The 19,581-nt window shown below is 44.4% G+C and overlaps 1 protein-coding gene across 2 annotated transcripts in view; it reads left to right on the forward strand.

Annotated features, from left to right (window-relative positions):
• Positions 1-19,581, forward strand: part of LOC138797558 (FYN-binding protein 1-like) — a 213,341-nt gene that overhangs the window by 54,181 nt on the left and 139,579 nt on the right. For both annotated transcript variants that reach the window (XM_069977877.1, XM_069977875.1), the window contains exon 3: positions 1,734-1,824. In XM_069977877.1, the coding sequence (XP_069833978.1) occupies positions 1,734-1,824 (91 nt within the window). The remainder of the gene's footprint in view (positions 1-1,733; positions 1,825-19,581) is intronic.

The raw sequence follows: 19,581 nt of genomic DNA on the forward strand, positions 1-19,581 counted from the left end.
TGCTGCTGTGTGTAATATGGAGAGGAGAAAGGCTGCTGCTGTGTGTAATATGGAGAGGACAGAGGCTGCTGCTGTGTGTAATATGGAGAGGAGAGAGGCTGCTGCTGTGTGTAATATGGAGAGGAGAGAGGCTGCTGCTGTGTGTAATATGGAGAGGAGAGAGGCTGCTGCTGTGTGTAATATAGAGAGGAGAGAGGCTGCTGCTGTGTGTAATATGGAGAGGAGAGAGGCTGCTGCTTTGTGTAATATGGAGAGGAGAGAGGCTGCTGCTGTGTGTAATATGGAGAGGAGAGAGGCTGCTGCTGTGTGTAATATGGAGAGGAGAGAGGATACTTCATCTTATGGCAGACACCATTCTATCTATTTCTTGCTGAGGTAACAGAATCCTGCCTCATTGAGACCCCGCCCACCAGTAGGATGGCTACTATAGTGTATATTTAATCCAGGACTACAACTCCTATCATGTACATGTGTGCTGGGGTTTGTAGTCCTACAACAGATAAAACTGTGTAAAAACTAGTTGATTTGATAATATAAGTAATTGGCAGACACTGAGCCGCCACTTGTAGTAATACAGACATTTCCTGCCTATAGGTAGGTGGGTGGAGCTAGATTCAGAGAGGGGGAGGAGCTATAGGCTTGCAGAGCTGTGATGGCACTGCTGACCCCTGTGACCTGGAAGTTCTTTATGTAAACAAACACAAATCCAAAAAGCAGCGACAGAGGAGGATGCCCAGGGACATAGAGGCAAAAAAAAGGTTAGAGAAAACCACTAAGGGAAAGGGACAGATTACATATTATTCACATTTCCAATAAGAAAAAAAATGTTGGACAACCTCTTTAAGCTCTTACTTGCTGATTGGCTCTGCTGAGCTCTAGCTAGAGCTCAAGAACTTTTAATGACATAATCACAGTTCTAGCGGCTTATAAGTGTGTAGATTTTGCCATGATTTGCGCAAAATAGAAGAATATTTGTTTCACTGGTTGGGTGGACCACAGTAGGCACAGGCCCATCTGGCATTTGCACAAATTCCTGAGTCCCGTCCATCACTGCTCCATGTGGTGCTTGAGACGGAAATGGCTAGGATCTAGTAGTCAGAAGAAATAACAGTAGTCAGGGCCTGGAAGAACATGCTCAGCAGGCTCTGTGAAGATTTTCTCTCATACACTATTAGAACTAAACTGAATTCATTAGACCCACCCCAATATCTATCTATCTATCTATCTATCTATCTATCTATCTATCTGTTTGGGCAATAAACATAGAATAACCTCCTGTGATGGGTAGAAGCTCCTGAGGTAGCTAGATAAGGATTGGTTAGCAGAAATCAGAAGACAGTTGCAGGAAATACACCAAAAATAATAGAGACATCAGTTAATCCTTGTACAATTTTAGCTATCAGCCGTGCAGTAGAACAGTTTCATCTAATGGCGGGAGTTGTATACTACAGACTTCAGTTTCAGAGGTTACACATAATACAGTACCAACCTATACTTGTTTAGAAATGGCAGTGGAGCCCTATGGGACACTGCAATCACACAAATGATGCCAGTATTATTAGTGATTTCACTTTATTACGACGTTATATATCCTGGGGGGATCACACAAATGAGGCCAGTACTATCAGTGATATCACTATTCTAGGGAGTTCTTTATCTTGTGTTTATAGTTTTCTTTATATCTGATAACCCCTTTAATATGTTCTAACCTTTTTTTTGGTCTTTTTTTTCAGACTCAAAACACAAAACACGATTGACCACTTCTCAGTCTCAGCCGAACCTCACAACCTGCTTTCCAACACGTACTGTTAGAAACTCCGTTGGGTAGGTGCTGATTTTACCTACTTATAATATGTTTCTTTAAACAAAAACAAATAATAATTGTATACAAAATTATGTATTTTAGTAGCTGTTTAAAAAGGCTTTTCTAAAATTGATAGTGGATGCAGCACAAGGATTGCCTGGAAAACATGGATACAGCAATAGGGCACACATGTCATCTCCTGACAGCCATGGGGCACACATGTCACCTCCTAACATGCGGGTCTGTAATATATCATCCACCGTCAGGCCAGGGTAGCTATGCGGTGGTGTGGCAGCTGCATTGGTGTTGGGTCACTTGGACACTTGTCACGGTGGCCAGGAGCGATGTTGCAACTTACACCAGGACAAACGTGCACTGCGTTCTAGGTTTTAGATAGCCCAAGTGTAACCTGGTGAGTAGCTGCAGAATGATAGACCAATAGCGTCATGACGTGAGGCGCAGCTTCCTGTTTCCCCTCACTCCCCCCCCCCTCCTCCGATACCGTGGATCCGTAAAGCGTGGCCTGAGCGCTGAGGATGTGATGGGGGCTCCGCGACTCTGCTCCCCTGGGTCCGGCCGGTGAGATGGCTGTGACATAGGAACTGGAGGCCTCAGGTGATGGACATGCGGAGTAACCCGTATCGAGGGATGTCTTTTCCCGGAGGGCTGGCGCGGACCGGCGACGCAGCCGAGGACCCACGTGACCGCCGCGTTGTTGAAAAGCGCCGCCCCCGGCTCCAGTGAGCTGGGTGCTGATGGCACGCAGAGGATCCACTGCTGCACGACCCGGGCACAGTAAGACTTTAATGCCCGGCCGGATGGAACTTGAATACTGGGCCTGTGGATAGGATGGGGTGCTGGGGGGCCTTGGTCCTGGTGTGGTCGTGGGCTATTTGGCGTCCACTCTGCTGGCTGCGGCTCCCCCCCCCTCCCCGGCGGTTGGTGGGGGGTCGAGGTCTGGTGGCATGCGGAGGCTGGACCGCGGCGGTCGCTGGGGCCATGGCTCCTGGGGCACCCCCCGCACCCAAATCATGCTATAACCCTCCCTCTCTTCTGACAGGGTTTGGCCTCCCCTGTATCGGAGAAGCTGGACTGAGAGACTAGCTTGGTGGAATCACTGGCACTCTCCCACAAAATCCCAGCAGCAGGGTGCGTTTTACTATATAAACTAGACTCTCTCCTTTAGGTGGCATGCAGTAACCCCTAAATGATATTTATGAACTGGTGTCCTTTTAGAGCATGCTGGACGAGTATCTCTAGTGTGAATGCACTCTGCCTTCTTCCGTATGATTAAATAAGGTTAGACTGGACAACTCTGAACTGGTCTTGGAGGCTTGGCTTCACGTTTCATTCTTGTATATTACTTATAGGGGGACTCTGACTACTCTGACCTTGTACCAAAGGAGATATGGCTAGTAAGAAATCAGTTAAAAAAACAGCACCTGCGTCCTCTCCCAAGGGTCCAACTAAAGGTCAAATGTTGGATAAATACCTCAAATCCCCAGCTCATAATACTTCTGGTGGAGGAGTGATGCATGTCCCCCCTTTCTAGTAAAAGACTGTTAGGACATGCTGGCTCTGGCTTCTCTGAGTTGCTGGAAGAGGGTGAACCGGGGGAGGAGGGGTCAGCACAATCCGATGTGTTGCAAGCAATTCTTAAAGAGGTGCAGAACTGTACTAAATCTATAACGGACCTTACACCCAAGTTGGGATTGTGTCATCAGAAGTCATGATTATGAGGGATGATTTAAATAAGATACGTGGGAGACTTGCTGACGTTGAAAAATCAGTACCATCATTGGAAAAGATAGTAATGGAACCAGTGGCGGTCTTTGGCACCAAGCACACCAAGCGATCGCTTGGGGCCCCCAACATCCAGGGGGGCCCCCACGCCCCGCTCTTGTGCTCAAGACCGCTGGACATGGCCGCTGCCCCACTCGCTGCTGCCATCTGAACTGTAACTATAAGCACTCGTAATGAGCGATCATGGTTACATGCAGCAGCACTGACAGGGCGGGAGACATTGGCCCCCTTCCTGTCAGTCACTCTTGTGGCCGCAGGAAGGGTTTTCCCTGCGGTCACAAGTGGCAGCTTTGTCCTTGTGGTGCTGGCGCTCCAGTGACATCACTGGAGCATCGGCGCCAGGACAAGGGGAGTGCGGCCTCTTGTGATCGCAGGGAAAACCCTTCCTGCAGCCACAAGAGTGAAAAGAGGAGACGCCCGTACCCAGGTGAGTATAAGTGTTTGTTTTATTGTGTTATATACTATATGGGAGGGGGAGCACACAGGGGCCTGCGTAACTGGGGGAGCGCACATCTGGGGTCTATATAAATGGGGGAAGCACACAGGGGGGCTATATAACAGGGGGAGCACACAGGGGGGCTATAGACTACTGGGGCTTCACAGAGGGGTCTATATACTACTGGGGGCAGCACACAGGGGTCTATATACTACTTGGGGCAGCAGAATGAGGTCTATATACAAATTGGAGAGCACACAGGAGGTCTAAATCCAAGTGGGGGAGCACACAGGGGGGCTATATACTACTGGGGGAGCACACAGGGGTCTATGTACTACTGGTGGGGCACACAGGGGGTCTATATACTACTGGGGGAACATACAGGGGGTCTATATACTACTTGTGAGGCACACAGGTGGTCTATATATAACTGGGGGAGCACACAGGGGGTCTATATACTACTGGGGCAGCACACAAGGGGTCTATATAATACTGGTGGGGCACACAGGGGGTCTATATACTACTGGGGGAACCACACAGGGGGTTTATATACTACTGGAGGAGCACACAGGGGTCTATATCCAAGTGGGGGAGCACACAGGAGGTCTATATCCAAGTGGGGGAGCACACAGGGGGGCTAAATACCCCTGAGGGAGCACACAGGGGGCCGATATACTAGTGGGAGAGCACACAGGGGGTATATACAACTGGGGGCAGCACACAGGGGGTCTATATACAACTGGGGCAGCACACAGGAGGTCTATATACTTCTGGGGGAGCACACGGGGGGCTATATATAACTGGGGGAACACACAGGGGTCTTTATACTACTGGGGGCAGGACACAAGGGGTATATACTATTGGGGGCAGGACAAAAGGAGTATATATTACTGGCGGTAGCGCACAAGGGGCATATACTACTGGGAGCAACACACAGTGGTCTATTGTTTTGGAACGCGTGTCAAGGGGGGGGCCCCAGACATAACTTCGCTTGGGGCCCCAGAAATGCCAAGACCGCCCCTGAATGGAACTAAAGGATAAAACAGAGGGTATTCAAAAGGAGCTGACTCGGACCCAGGGCAAAGTGAATGATTTGGAGGACCGCTCTAGAAGAGCCAATATTAGGGCTATTGGCCTCCCAGAGGGGGTTGAAGATAAAGACCCAGTTGGATTTTGTCAGAGGTGGCTGAAAGAGGTGTTTGGTGAATTGTCTCTTCACCTCCCAATTGAGAGGGCGCATCGAGTCCCATTAAAGCCACTGCCGCCGGGGTCCCCATCTAGGACTATGATAGTAAAGATGATTTGCTCTGGGGACCGTGATAAGATTCTTAAAGCACCTAGAATGAGAGAGTACTCTATAATGGACAAAGGATATCGCTATTTCCAAACTACGCTAGAGAACATAGCATGGCAGGGTTTTTTTTTCTCTCCTTCTTCTTCTAGATGAGTTTTAGTGTAATGTGTTTGAATGTGAGAGGGATGGGGGAGCGGGCTAAGAGGAAGGCAGTATTTGACGCAATTCAACGCCATCTTCCAGCTATTATTTGCTTGGTGGAGATGCACTGTACTGGGGACTCCGTGGGCAGAATTAAATGAAGATGGGCAGGGGCGAAGTTCCACTCCTGTTACTCCAGTTTTTCCTCTGGCGTCTCGGTCCTAATTCATAATAAAATTCCTTTCCAGGACATCAGGAGTAAGTGTGATAGTAGGGGGCGGTACGTCTTTCTCCATTGCAAAATTTATACTAAACAGATGATACTCGCCTTCCTCTATGTCCCCCTTTTCCCTACAGGTTTTTTTTTGAGTTAATAGACTTTCTCCAGGGGAATGAAGACATTCCTTTATTAATTTGTGGGGATCTCAACTGTGTGATTGATCCAGTGGTGGATAAAGGTGGGGGCCACCCAAATCCAGCTGGCAAAAACACGCCTCTCTCTAGATTCCTATTGGAGACTGGGTGGCGGGATGTCTGGAGGGGTCTTTATGATAACAAGCTGGCTTACTCATGTTAAAGCTCTTTCCATAAGACTGCATCCCGCATTGACCTAGCATTGTGTAATGATTAGGCGTTTAAGTATATTTCTAAAATGGTATACGAGGGGAAATCAATCTCGGATCATTCTCCCATAACAGTGAAGTTGACAATTCATTCAGAGTGTATTGGGAGGAGAGGGAATTTTCAGTTCAACCCTCATTGGCTCAAAATTATAGACAAGAAGGAGTATATTCTGGCGGAGCTAGTCTTTTTCTTGGAAGCCAATAAGGGTTCAACCGACATTAGGGTTGTGTGGGATGCCTTAAAGGCATATCTCAGAGGAATTCTGTGCAAAGAAGTTAAACATAAAAAGAAAAATTTTCGCACCCAAGAAGATCAGTTAAGTAATGCTGTAAGCCTAACAGAATGGAAATGGGAGAGCGACCCTACTACACAGAATTTTGAAGTGCTGCAACAGTCTCAAGATGGTTATGCTAAATTTCTAACTGAAAAAGCTTAACATAGAAACTTTTTTTCAGGACAGAAGAATTTTGTGGAGTCAGGGAGGCCAGGGAAACTAGCGCAGTTTTTGAAGGTGCAGAAGGGGAACACTTATATTGCTGCCTTATATGACGCTCAGGGGAGATTAGTTAGTGATAAAGTAGGGATTAAGAAGGTAGCAATGGAATTTTACTCCTCGTTATATGCATCTGAACATGAGGTTGAGATGCAGGACGGGAGCACTTTTTTGACAGAGTGTTATAACTAGGGCTTCGGCCCTACAGAGGGAGGGGCTTAATGGACAGCTCAGCTTGGGTGAATTAAAGAAGGCTCTTGACAACATAGGTGGTTCCTCCACACCAGGTTCCGATGGCCTTCCATTCGAAATTTATAGAGAATTCGGGGAGGTCCTCTTACCTTTCTTGCTTGAGTTATTTAATGAATCCTGTTTGAAGGGGACCCTCCCGACCTCTATGTGTGAAGCCAACATTGTCCTCACTCTGAAAAAGGATAAGGACCCATTTCTCTTCTAAATACGGATTTTAAAATCCCGGCCAAGGTACTGGCAAGAAGGCTGTCTCCTCAGATTTGATTGGTAAGGACCAGGCTGGGTTCATGGCCAGGAGATCCATTTTTAACAACATCCACAAGGTGTATGCAAACATTCAGGTGGGAGATAAGGCCCCCCATTCCATCCGTTCGCTTGATGCTTTGAAAGCTTTTGATAGGGTGGAATGGGGGTACATCTGGAGGGCCCTGGATTTGTTTGGTTTGGGGGCTAGATTTATTAGTTGGGTGAGATTGCTGAACTCAAATCCAATAGCTAAAATTATGATTAATGATGAATGCACAGAGAGTTTCTCACTGTCAAGGGGAACAAGACAGGGGTGCCCCTTATCCCCCCTTCTTTATAATTTCTATATCGAACCGCTAGCTCAGAGCATAAGACAAGATGAGAGAGTCCAGGGTTTTGGTTTGGAGGGATGTAGAAATAAATTATTACTTTATGATGACATTTTAATTTTTGTTAAGGACCCACAACGGGGAGTTTCAGATTTGATAGATTTAGTTGCTGAATTTGGTCGATTCTCAGGTCTCAAGGTTAACTGGGATAAGTCATCAGAACCCACACTGGCCAGGGACAGGGGGGTGGGGGATAGAGCAGGATCTTTGGTGGGGGAGGTAGAAGTAGTGGAATATCTGGGGGTAAAAATATCTAAGGATGTGGGTAAATATGTAGATTTGAATATTAAAAAACTGAGAAAAAAATAGATATCTGGCTCAGACTTCCATTAAGGATGGTGGATAGAATTGCAATAGTAAAGATGGTACTACTTCCCCAGTTCCTGTACTACGTAAAGGCCTCCCCTGGGTGGATCCCGGAATTTTGGTTTCGGAGGATAGAAGCGCTCATTAATAGGTGAGTATGGGGAAGGAAAAAGGTTAGATTAAAGTATCGAGCCCTGGTGAAAAGGGAGGGTGGGCTGTCCTTGCCAGACCTTGGGTTCTACTTTCTTGCGGTTGGGGCCCAGGGCCTGGCGAGATGGACATCCTCACCAATTGTATCCTATATTCTCTCTTGCTTGGGGGAGTGCACAAATTTCTTTGAGATTTTAGAGTCAGGTAGAATGTTGGAATGTACTCGTTTACCACAGACTTTTGTTCATTTGTATGATAAACTATGGAAAAAATTTAAAGCTCTATCTGGGATTCAGAGTAGTTTACCGTGCACACGACTCTGGAATAATGGGGAGTTAGGGAAGTTCTCTGCAGGAGATATAGCACGTTTCTGGGAGATTAGGGGAGTTAGGTTGGTAAACCAACTGTTTAAGGAGGGGATGTCATGGGAGTTTCAGTCTCTTAAATCACAAGTGACGATCACGGAAGGTCACAAGTTAAGGTATATGCAAATTGTTAGCGCCTATAGGGCGACGGAAAACAAGAATACATTTTTTGTCACTTCTCACAGGATAATTGAGTGTATTCAGGAGGGGGATGAGGGGAAAAAATACTCACAAAAATATATAGGTTATTGGTTAGTGAATATGTAGTCCCCCAACTATTTAAGGTAAGGGCCAGGTGGGAGGAGGCCTTGGGACGGAATAGACCTGGGAACTGACCATTATAAATTTAGGTAGGGGGTCAGTTGGAATGGCACATAGGGTGATACATTTTAAGCTTTTCTATTGGCTCTATTACACTCCAAGGATTATTTCTAAGTTTGGGAAAAGGGGACCCCAGTGTTGTAACAAATGCCGTCTGCCGGGGGCCGATCTTGCACATCTTGTCTGGTCCTGTCCCAGAGTGCAGGAATTTTGGGGAAGGGTTACTGACCATGTGGAATCCTGTCTCAATAAAGAATTGCACCTAACCGCAGTTGAGGTAATTCGGGGGGACACTGGATGATGGGGAGGGGGGTACTTTTCTCCTTAAGGTGTTCGGGATAGCAAAGGTCATTATTGCTAGGCATTGGATTGATGCCTCACCCCCTCCTTATGAGGAGTGGGGAAGGGTAGTAAGTAAAATTAGGAATTATGAGAAATTATCATCTAAAACATCCAAGAAGGCTGCAAAACGGTTTAATACTATCTGGAAGTATTGGAGGGAACCACAATTTGAAGTAATGTGGTGTTTTTTTTTTTTTTCCTTCTGCCGCGCCCAGGGGGAAAAAGAGTGTGTATGGGGGGGGGGGGGGAACGACGACTGCGGGTTTATGATGGATGATTGTATCTTATTTTCCTTCTATTAAGGTTGTGTGAACTCATTCTATGTCTTTTTTTTTAAATAAAATAAAAATTATAATAAAAAAATAGAGTGGAGTAGAGGAGCATCTTGAGGACCCTGTCCAAGGTAGCTATGTAGAGAAGAGAATAAGATGCTCATACTCACATATAGATATCTGTGATCTGACCTCCTTATGCCCTATTGTCTCGGGTTACCCATCCTGCTAGGGTAGTACAAGGTCCCAGGCCCCTGCGCTGGGTTGTGCAGACTTTCCAGAGTTTCCCAGAACAGCAATGCGTTACAGTAGGATACATAGGCTTTAATTGCAGCTTTGTCCTACTGGGGTCAGTACCTAGCCTCAGGTACACTGCCTTGTGTAGTGTAGATGGTATTCCTGGACAAGGATCTCCTCATGCATGCTAGCGGTGGTTAATAGCATAAGAAATAAGGTTAAGTCTCTTGGTCCCTGAGCCAGGCCCTGGCTTGTTTGCAGCAGGAATTGTCTCTCTGTCTTACTCTCTACCTCTGACCGTCCAACCAGGAACTAACTTTTTTTTATAGGGTTTCTTTAGATAGTGTAGGATTGGTGGGGCTGTATGTGTGTGAGAGAGAGTAGAGGTGATAGGCAGAAAAAAAGAGGGAAACAGACCTGCAACTGTCACAGGAGGAGAACAACGATGTGACATAAAACAATTAAAAGGGTAGTGCGGCGTTTCAAAATTATTCACTAAATAACACACATTACAAAGTTATACAACTTTATAATGTATGTTATGTTAGTGAATGGCCCCCTTCCCCGTGTTCCCCCCTCAGCCATGCTAGACCCGGAAGTGTGATGCACTATACTCACATGAATTGTGTCGACCCCCTTCCGGCATCTTGGGACAATGATGTCATCTTCGGGAGGCCAACCGAACCGCTCCATCCGTCCCTCATGCTGGCCCCCCTCTGCCGCGTCATCAGCTGCTCAGCCGCGTATAAAGTTCCAGGTGGCTGGGAGACCAATCTATGTCCTCATTTTGTTTTTTGTTAATGGGGAAATCGCCCAGAGCACTATATACCCCAACAGTTCTGCACTGTTTATGTAAACTGTAACTTATGCACATTAGAAATAAACTAAAAACTTTTAACATCCTAAACACCTAATAGCCAAACTGAGATGTCATGTCTTCATACAGAGCCTGTTTGTAGACAACATTGGCAGTTTTATTGCCAGGTGCATAGGCATTTTTACCTTTGGGGGGGGGGATCCTTTATACCTGTACTGTATAGTTGGGGGTGGGGTCCTGTATACCTGTAGTGTAAAGGGGGGGGGGCGGTCATGTTTACCTGTAGTGTAGAGTTCGGAAGGTCCTGTGTACCTGTAAGGTATAATTGGGGTCTTGGGCTGTATACCTGTACTGTATAATGGGGGTAGGGTCTACTATTTATTTCTATGGATCTGTTTTGAGGCAGTCGCACCTAGCAACCAATCGGATTCCATTTCCCTTTGAAAATTAACCCTTTGAGGACCAGGCCCAAAACGACCCAGTGAACCGCACAAATTTTGATCTTAGTGTTTTCGTTTTTCCCTCCTCCCCTTCTAAGAGCTCTAGCACTTTCAGTTTTCTATCTACAAGCCATGGAAGGGATTGTTTTTTACAGGAATAATTGTACTTTGTAATGGCGTCTTTCATTTTACCATAACATGTATGCTGGAACCCCAAATATATTATTTATGAAGATATAAATTGGTGAAATCGTAAAAAAAAATTCAATATGGTAACGTTTGGGGGGGGTTCCTGTGTCTTTGTAATGCACTATATGGTAAAAGCGACATGATACTATTATTCTATAGGTCAGTCCGAACACAACCATATGCAGGTTTAAGCTGGGTTCACACACTGTATACTTCAGGCAGTATTTGGTCCTCAAGTCAGGTCCTCATAGCAACCAAAACCAGGAGTGGATTGAAAACACAGAAAGGCTCTGTTCACACAATGTTGAAATTGAGTGGATGGCCGTCATATAACGGTAAATAACTGCCATCATTTCAATATAACAGCCGTTGTTTTAAAATAACAGCAAAAATTTGCCATTAAATGACGGCCATCCACTCAATTACAACATTATGTGAACATAGCCTTTCTGTGTTTTCAATCCACTCCTGGTTTTGGTTGCTATACAGCCTCACAAATACAGCCTCAAATATACATAGTGTGAACCCAGCCCCCGGCTGGCTTCACACTACGTATATTTCAGTCAGTATATGTATATTTCAGTCAGTATATTTCAGTCAGTATTGCAACCAAAACCAGGAGTGGATTAAAAACACAGAAAGGATCTGTTCACACAATGTTGAAATTGAGTGGATGGCCGCCATTTAATGGCAAATATTTGCTGTTATTTTAGAACAACGGCTGTTATATTGAAATAATGGCAGTTATTTACTGTTATATGGCGGCCATCCACTCAATTTCAACATTGTGTGAACACATCCTTTCTGTGTTTTTAATCCACTCCTGATTTTGGTTGCAATACTGACTGAAATATACGTAGTGTGAACATAGCCTAACACAGATTCTCTAATGTTATATATTTTTTTTAAATGAAATCCTTTTTTTTGGCAATTAATTATTAATAAAATGGCCCTATTGTGACGCTTATAGCAGTTTTATTTTTTCACCTACGGGGCTGTATAGGATGTAATTTTTTCTGCCATGATCTCTAGTTGTTATTAACAATTACGCATGCTACGGTATATTATATGTTTATTTGTTTATTTATTTTTATATGTTTTATTTATTTTTTATCAACTTTTTTTTATTAAGTTTTCAAGATTTCAGTGCCGAAATAAGTACAGAAATTAATAATATATGACATGTGGGTCTTCTGACAGTAGGTGAAGAAAAGTGGTTTAACATCAGCATAGATCAAAAGACGAGTTGCAAAATCATACACATCAAATCTGCACAAAAACACTATAGAAGTAAAACTTTGGTCCATGGATGGGGATGAACTTGCAGCTTAGACTGGCAACGCTGTTGATTTCACAGTCGTCGCTGATCGAAAATAGGGGTATGGACCTATAAAGATAACATCATGGGGTCTCGAGCATAGAACAGTAACTATTAACGAGTCCTATATTTCTCAGGACAATGAAACGGAGGTAAAATAGAAGAGAGTAGGGATAGGAAAGGTAGGAACGGAAGAGAGCAGTCAAGAGCAGGGTTACACATGAGGAATAAGGGGAATGAGGAAGGGGTGGGGGATGGGGATCATGTATCCACTGAGGAAGGAGCTTAACCTGCCGAGGTGGAGGGATGTAAGGGTGACGGGCTCCTCGAAGGAGGGGCAGGGATGGCAGGTAACCATGCGGAAAAATGCTGTGAGTCTAACCAGGGCTGCCACACTTTGAGGTAAGTGTCGTGTGTTCGACTCGCCCAGCTAGATAGTTCTTCAAATCTGCAAATTTGGTTCACTCTACCAATCCATTCCTCAAGGGAGGGTGGTAGATATGTTTTATTTATATAATGGGATGGGGGGTGATTTAAAATTTTATTGGGGGGGGGGGGGCTTTGGGGTAGTGTATTAGTGTTTTTACCTTTTTTTTTTTTTTTTTTTTACACATTTGAAGTCCCTTTGGGGGACTTTTACATACAGTACTTTGATTTTTACACTGATCATTGCTATGCCATAGGCATAGCATTGATCAGTGTTATTGGCGATCTGCTCATTATCTGCTTCACTTCCTGGATAAAATGGTGATGTCACGACCCGACTCCCAGAGCTGTGTGGGCTGTGGCTGCTAGAGAGGATGATGGCAGAGGGATGCTCAGTGTCCCTCCAGTGCCCCTCCAGTGGCACTGGAGGGACACTGAGCATCCCTCTGCCATCATCCTCTCCAGCAGCCAGAGCCCGCACAGCTCTGGGAGTTGGGTCGTGACATCACCATTTTATCCAGGAAGTGAAGCCTTGATGCAGTAGTAAGTGCAGGGAAAAAACACTTTACAAGCATTTCCCGTAATAAGCGTATATTGGTGATTTGTATAACTTTTGGGGGACAATACAATACTTTAATAAAAAATTTAGCAGGACTTCTCCTTTATTGGTTGGCAAGGCTTCAGTATACCTTTCCAACTACCTTTAGGGAGTGTGTGTGTGTGTGTGTGTGTGTGTGTAGGGGGGGGGCGGGGGTTGGTCAGACACTGACAGTTTTTGTGAGGTAAAATCTGATCTCCAGAGCATTCTACCATTGATTTCTATGGGTCTGGTTTTCGCCAGCCCCCTTCTCGTGAGCTACCAACAAGCCTGTGTGTCATATTTGTGACTGTGATTCTTTGGATCTGTACAGTCATATCTCTATAGCTCTAGCTGAGGCTAGTTACCTCACCTGTGCATTGCTGGGGAAACACACAGCTCTAATTATGTCACCTGTTTGCAGTGTGGCGTTCCTCTCATTCATTTCTTTAGGGAGGTCTTTCCATCCCCTCCTCTCCTGTACATCTGGCAAGGACGGGACCTTTGAATATAAAGAAGGTATGTGATCCCTAAAGATAAGGAATATGTGATAATGGTGTCCCCACTTATGTATATCAAACAGGAAAAAACTCAATCAAAGGCTCATAAGTGGTAGACTATACACTAGATTATATAGTGCAATCCAAATTTTATTGGATAGTCAAAAAATAATAACAGTGCTTCATATGTACAGTGACTAATCTTCTTTAGAAGGCAAGATAGCATCCATATTGGATAGTCAATGAGCAGTATATGGATTAGTAGGTAGGTGTCTGTCCACGGTGGGGGTGGCTACTGCACCCTACCTCACTCTAGGAGACCGCTGGGACTTAAGCAATCTCAGTACCCAACGGAAAATGTCCCTATTCTTTTGGTAAGTGCAAAAAAGTTCGTCTAGGAGTGGTATTGTCGTCACCTCCTATCAGTTAGTAACGGTCATACGTCCGTACAGTGTGTGTAAATACAGGGCTGTACAGTGTCAGTTCAGCATAGATTATGGTAGATACTGAGATCTAAGACAGCAGTTTAAATTATTCCACAGGTCATCCGACGCGTTTCCCCCCTTTGGTAGGGATAGTTGGGTTCATCAGGGATGTTTCGTTTGTGGATGGTCAGCCGTGTAGCAGATCTCTCACATATGTCAGCTCCATGTAGTATTTGTTGCACAGAGATCCAATAACATTAGTATAGATGATGTGCGTCTCATCGGCTGTCAGAAGCGCCACATCGGCACTCCCCTCTGCATCCAAACGAGGGTCTCCACGTGCCCGGGCTGCTCATCTTACACATCATCTTGGAGGGACTCTTGATATACCCACGTCTCAGGCACCCTCATCTATACTTATTTGGGGAAATATCTTGCTACCCCATACCGGCATCTATTTCCAGTGGCTTGATGATGCCATCAATCATCTTTTCCCATCATCTATACTAATGTTATTGGATCTCTGTGCAACAAATACTACATGGAGCTGACATATGTGAGAGATCTGCTACACGGCTGACCATCCACAAACGAAACATCCCTGATGAACCCAACTATCCCTACCAAAGGGGGGAAACGCGTCGGATGACCTGTGGAATAATTTAAACTGCTGTCTTAGATCTCAGTATCTACCATAATCTATGCTGAACTGACACTGTACAGCCCTGTATTTACACACACTGTACGGACGTATGACCGTTACTAACTGATAGGAGGTGACGACAATACCACTCCTAGACGAACTTTTTTGCACTTACCAAAAGAATAGGGACATTTTCCGTTGGGTACTGAGATTGCTTAAGTCCCAGCGGTCTCCTAGAGTGAGGTAGGGTGCAGTAGCCACCCCCACCGTGGACAGACACCTACCTACTAATCCATATACTGCTCATTGACTATCCAATATGGATGCTATCTTGCCTTCTAAAGAAGATTAGTCACTGTACATATGAAGCACTGTTATTATTTTTTGACTATCCAATAAAATTTGTATTGCACTATATAATCTAGTGTATAGTCTACCACTTATGAGCCTTTGATTGAGTTTTTTCAAGGACGGGACCTTTGCTTTAACCTTTCTTGGTACCCAATGTATCTGCATGCCAAATTTGGGGTTAAATGGGTTAAGCATCATGCATATTATGCTTGCAACTATGACTTGTATACAATGGGTTAATGGTTTCATTGTTTTTAGTACCATGTTTTTCTCTTTTAGGTCTCTTTTAGGAATAGGAGAGGAGTAATAGAGAAAAGTTCTCTGCTTGAAATTCCTTTAGGGTGGTTTCACACTATGGAATTCTCGCGGATAAACTCAGCGGAATTCTGCCGGCTGTGCGTGCCGGCACGGACGCGCACCTTTCCGCCGGCTCCATAGACACCATTCTATGGGCCGGCTGATTCCGCATTCCGCCGAAAGAACTGACATGTCAATTCGGAAAGGCACGCGTCCGTAGCACGTACAGCCGGCGGAATTCCGCGGAGTTTATCCACGAGAATTCCTCAATGTGAACCCACCCTTATTGAGTTCAGGCGGCATTCGGGCAGAATTCAAGCCCCATTGACTATAGAATTTCTCTATCGGAATTTGCCCAAAGAATTGACATTAAAAATTTTGTGTAAAAATTCCAATATGTGAACAATGTCCCATTGAACTCAGTGGGACATTGCTCTATTCATATTTTACTAATGAAATCTGTGAAATCTGTGGGAAATTGAGCGCAGATTCCACTTCAAATTGCTCGCCAATTCCTAACATGCAAGACTCCCACCAGGTGTTGTAAATTTGTAACGTTTGTATAAGAAAGGGGTTAACAGAGAGTACTGTGACAATGGGCGCCCGCACCTGGAAAACGTAGAGGTGCAGCTTGCGGGGTCTGAGTAGTGACTTGGGACTTTTATTCCAGAAGTTTAAAATGTGGCAAGTTTTACTGAATGCTGGATCCATCGTTTTATTTTTTTACTCATGAGACATGTCATATTTCTGTATGTGCTTCCTGACTGCTGATACTGTTATATAGAGATCAGGGGACACATGGGACCTGTATTATATCTGCTGTGCTTCCAGACTGCTGACACTGTTAGACACTCTTCAATGGAGAAGAAAAAACATTTTCTACATTCTGGAATCACAGACACATAAATGACAGGTACCATGTGTCCGCTAGTCTCTATATAACAGTGTCTGCAGTCTGGAAGCACAGACAGATATATGACAGGTACCATGTGTCCTTTGACCTCTATATATATTGGTCAGACTGCTGACACTGTTATATAGTTATATGACAGGTACCAGGTCTCTCCCTGTTCTACCTTTCTGTTCTTCCAGACTGCGGAAACTGTTAAATAGAGGCCAGGAGACACCTGGTACCTGTCATTTATGTGTCTGTGATTCCAGAATGTAGAAATCGCTTCGCTCGTCAGATTCCTCTTCTCTATCTGCATTGTTACTGTTTTGCTCCTAAAATTCTAAAATAAAATGTTTATTATTTTGTAAACCCACCTTTTGACTTTTAGGACTGCCTGAATCTTCCTGGGCATGCTCTCCATCAGATTCAGGCATACACCTGGTCTCTTCTACACTTTGCCAATGTTGGTGCCCACTGGTTGAAGCACTTGGGTATGAATACCCTTTTTCTTTACCTCTACTCACAAGTGTTGGATTGTATTAGGTTGAGGTCTGGGGGGGGGGGGGGGGGGGCAATCCAGCAACTTTGCTTTATTGTCATTGAACTACTTCTTCGTCAGTCTCCGTGTATGATTTGGGTCAGTGTCCTGCTGGAGCACTATGTTGTGCTTTTCATATCCATCATACTCGAGTGTACAAAGTAACTCATCATGATTGATACAGGACTTGATGGTGGACTCAATGTTAATCTATATGTGTATCCTACAGGTGTCTTCATATCATCAGGCTTCCTCCACCAAGCCTGACAGTTCCTTCAAGTTCTCAATTTATTAGCCTCCATTTTCTTTGATTCTTCTAGACTCATTTGCACCCATCAGAGCCCAGGTGACTAAAAAAAACCCACACATCAACACAGTCTTTGATGAAAGTTTGAATAGAAGGAGGGTTAAAATGACTACATGAATAGTAGGGAAATCTGCTATGAAGAAATTTTGTAGAGGTTGTGTCGTTACACATATGGAGATGTAGAAACCCCTTTAAATGTTTTTTTCTTGTCATAAGTCTTGCTAAACGATGTGCAGAGTAGACATGGTGTTATGTAATACACTGGGAACAAGATGAAATATCATGCTAGAAGTATCTCATTTCCCCCATACAGGTCAGAGTATTACATGTAATGTAAGCCATTTTACTGTTCAGCCTCAGATCAGATGGTATGAGGTGCCTCTAACAGGAGTTATTTTAAACTATCAATATCAAGAGTAAAGGATGAAATAGGAAAGAAATATCAGCCAGAGAGAGTAGTTTCCCATTAGATGTGTTATTACTGCATTATGTTCCGGAAACTTAAGTCATTGGCCCGGGCAACACTCCTAAAAGAAGTGACATCTACCACCTACATTAAAACAAGATGAGGATTCATTAGTACCAGATTCTTATAGACCAATATCTCTGAATACAGATTTGAAGATATTTGCCAAAGATAACATCAAAAGAATTTGCAGAAATATTCTCTCAGGGTGGAGCCGAAATATCTTTGGGAAGTACAGCACAAATTTATTGGGGTACTTCAACTTAATGTTTTCATTCGAATGAACTGGTATCAGGAAGTTGTATGGATTTGTAATTTATTTCTATATGAAAATCTTCAGTCTTCTAGTACAGCAGCTGCTGTCCTCTGCAGGAAGTGGTGTATTCTTTCCAGTCTGACACAGTGCTCTCTGCTGCCACCTCTATTCATGACAGGAACTGTTCAGAGCAGGAGAAAATCCCCATAGAAAGTCTCTCCTGCTCTAGACAATTCCTGACATGGAAAGAGATAGCCTCAGAGAGCACTGTGTCAGACTCAAAAGAAATACAATGCTTCCTGCAGAACATACAGCAGCTGATAAATACTGTAAGAATGGAGTTTTTTTTGTAACATATAGAAATAAATTACACATCTGTATAACTTCCTGACACCAAGACATTTTTTTTTTACCAGACTTCCCTTTTAACTTTGGGTAACATTGTTATATAGGGGGTGATGGCCTCAGGGTTTGTAAATGGAGAGCAATTCTCCTGGAGAAGGAGGCAAGCATATAACAGAGAGCCCCATCCTTCCTATACACAAGACTTATGTATATGTATTTGTAGTTTATAAAGTTTTTTTTCTTGACACTAAAGTTTTTCCTTTTAATTTTTAAACTAAATGTTTGAACTAAATCACCATTTTACCATTTTTGTGTTTTGCCTTTTGCAGGGGCAATATTTTCTTGCTGTGCTAGGCAAGGTTCTTGCTGCGGATATACGAAATGTTTAGGAAATTCAGCTATTTCACGTCTGTGAAATCTTTTACCAGAAATGTTAAACACTTAGTGATTTTTTTCCTCTTCCTCTTTCCTTCAATAATTTGTCATTAACTCTTAGCTGTGCAGCACTGTTAGCTGTACATTACTATAGGCGTCACTATCACTCTTAGCTTTGCATTACTATTAGCTGCATTACCCCTATTAGCTGTTCATCATTATTGGTTGCACCAGGGGCATAACTAGGATTCTTGGAGCCCCACAGCAAAAACTATATGAGGCCCTCACCCATCCCCCCCCCCCCCCCAAACATGCTCCAGGCAAGGTGAGTATGTGTATGGGGGAGCTATTGTGGCCGGCAGGGCTGTATTAACTGCTGCTGCTGCCCTAGACACTAAACCTGAAGACGCCCCATCTGCACGCACCTATTAGCGATACCAGACCTGACCAATACCACCATACCCCCCACCCCCCTGGAAAAGACACCAGATTTACTGGCAAGTCTAAACGGGAGGAGGGAAACTAAAAAAATAAAAACAAAAAAATTAGTTTTTTCTGTCCCCCTGCTCCCTGGTGCTGCCCCCCTGCAAGGTGCTGCCCTAGGCACCGGACCACGGATGCCTAGTGGTAAATACGGCCCTGGTGGCCGGTGTGTGTGTGTGTGTGGGGGGGGAGGTATGTGTCCCGGACAGCCTGCTGAGTTGTAGTTTTGCTAAAAAAGAGGTGGTTGTTTGGGCCGTGCACTCTGACATGCCCTGAGTGGTTGTGTGTGAGCTGGCTGCTCTCTCTGTGGGTGACTGTCAGTCACTGTGCTTGTGCATTACTATTGCCATCAGTATCACTCTTAGCTGTGCATTACTATTAGTGCAGCTAATAGTAATGCACAGCTAATAATCATAGTGCAGCTATCACTGTTATTGTTAGCATTACTGTTATCACTGTTA

The sequence above is a fragment of the Dendropsophus ebraccatus genome, chromosome 7, assembly GCF_027789765.1.
Source record: "Dendropsophus ebraccatus isolate aDenEbr1 chromosome 7, aDenEbr1.pat, whole genome shotgun sequence".
Lineage (NCBI taxonomy): Eukaryota > Metazoa > Chordata > Amphibia > Anura > Hylidae > Dendropsophus > Dendropsophus ebraccatus.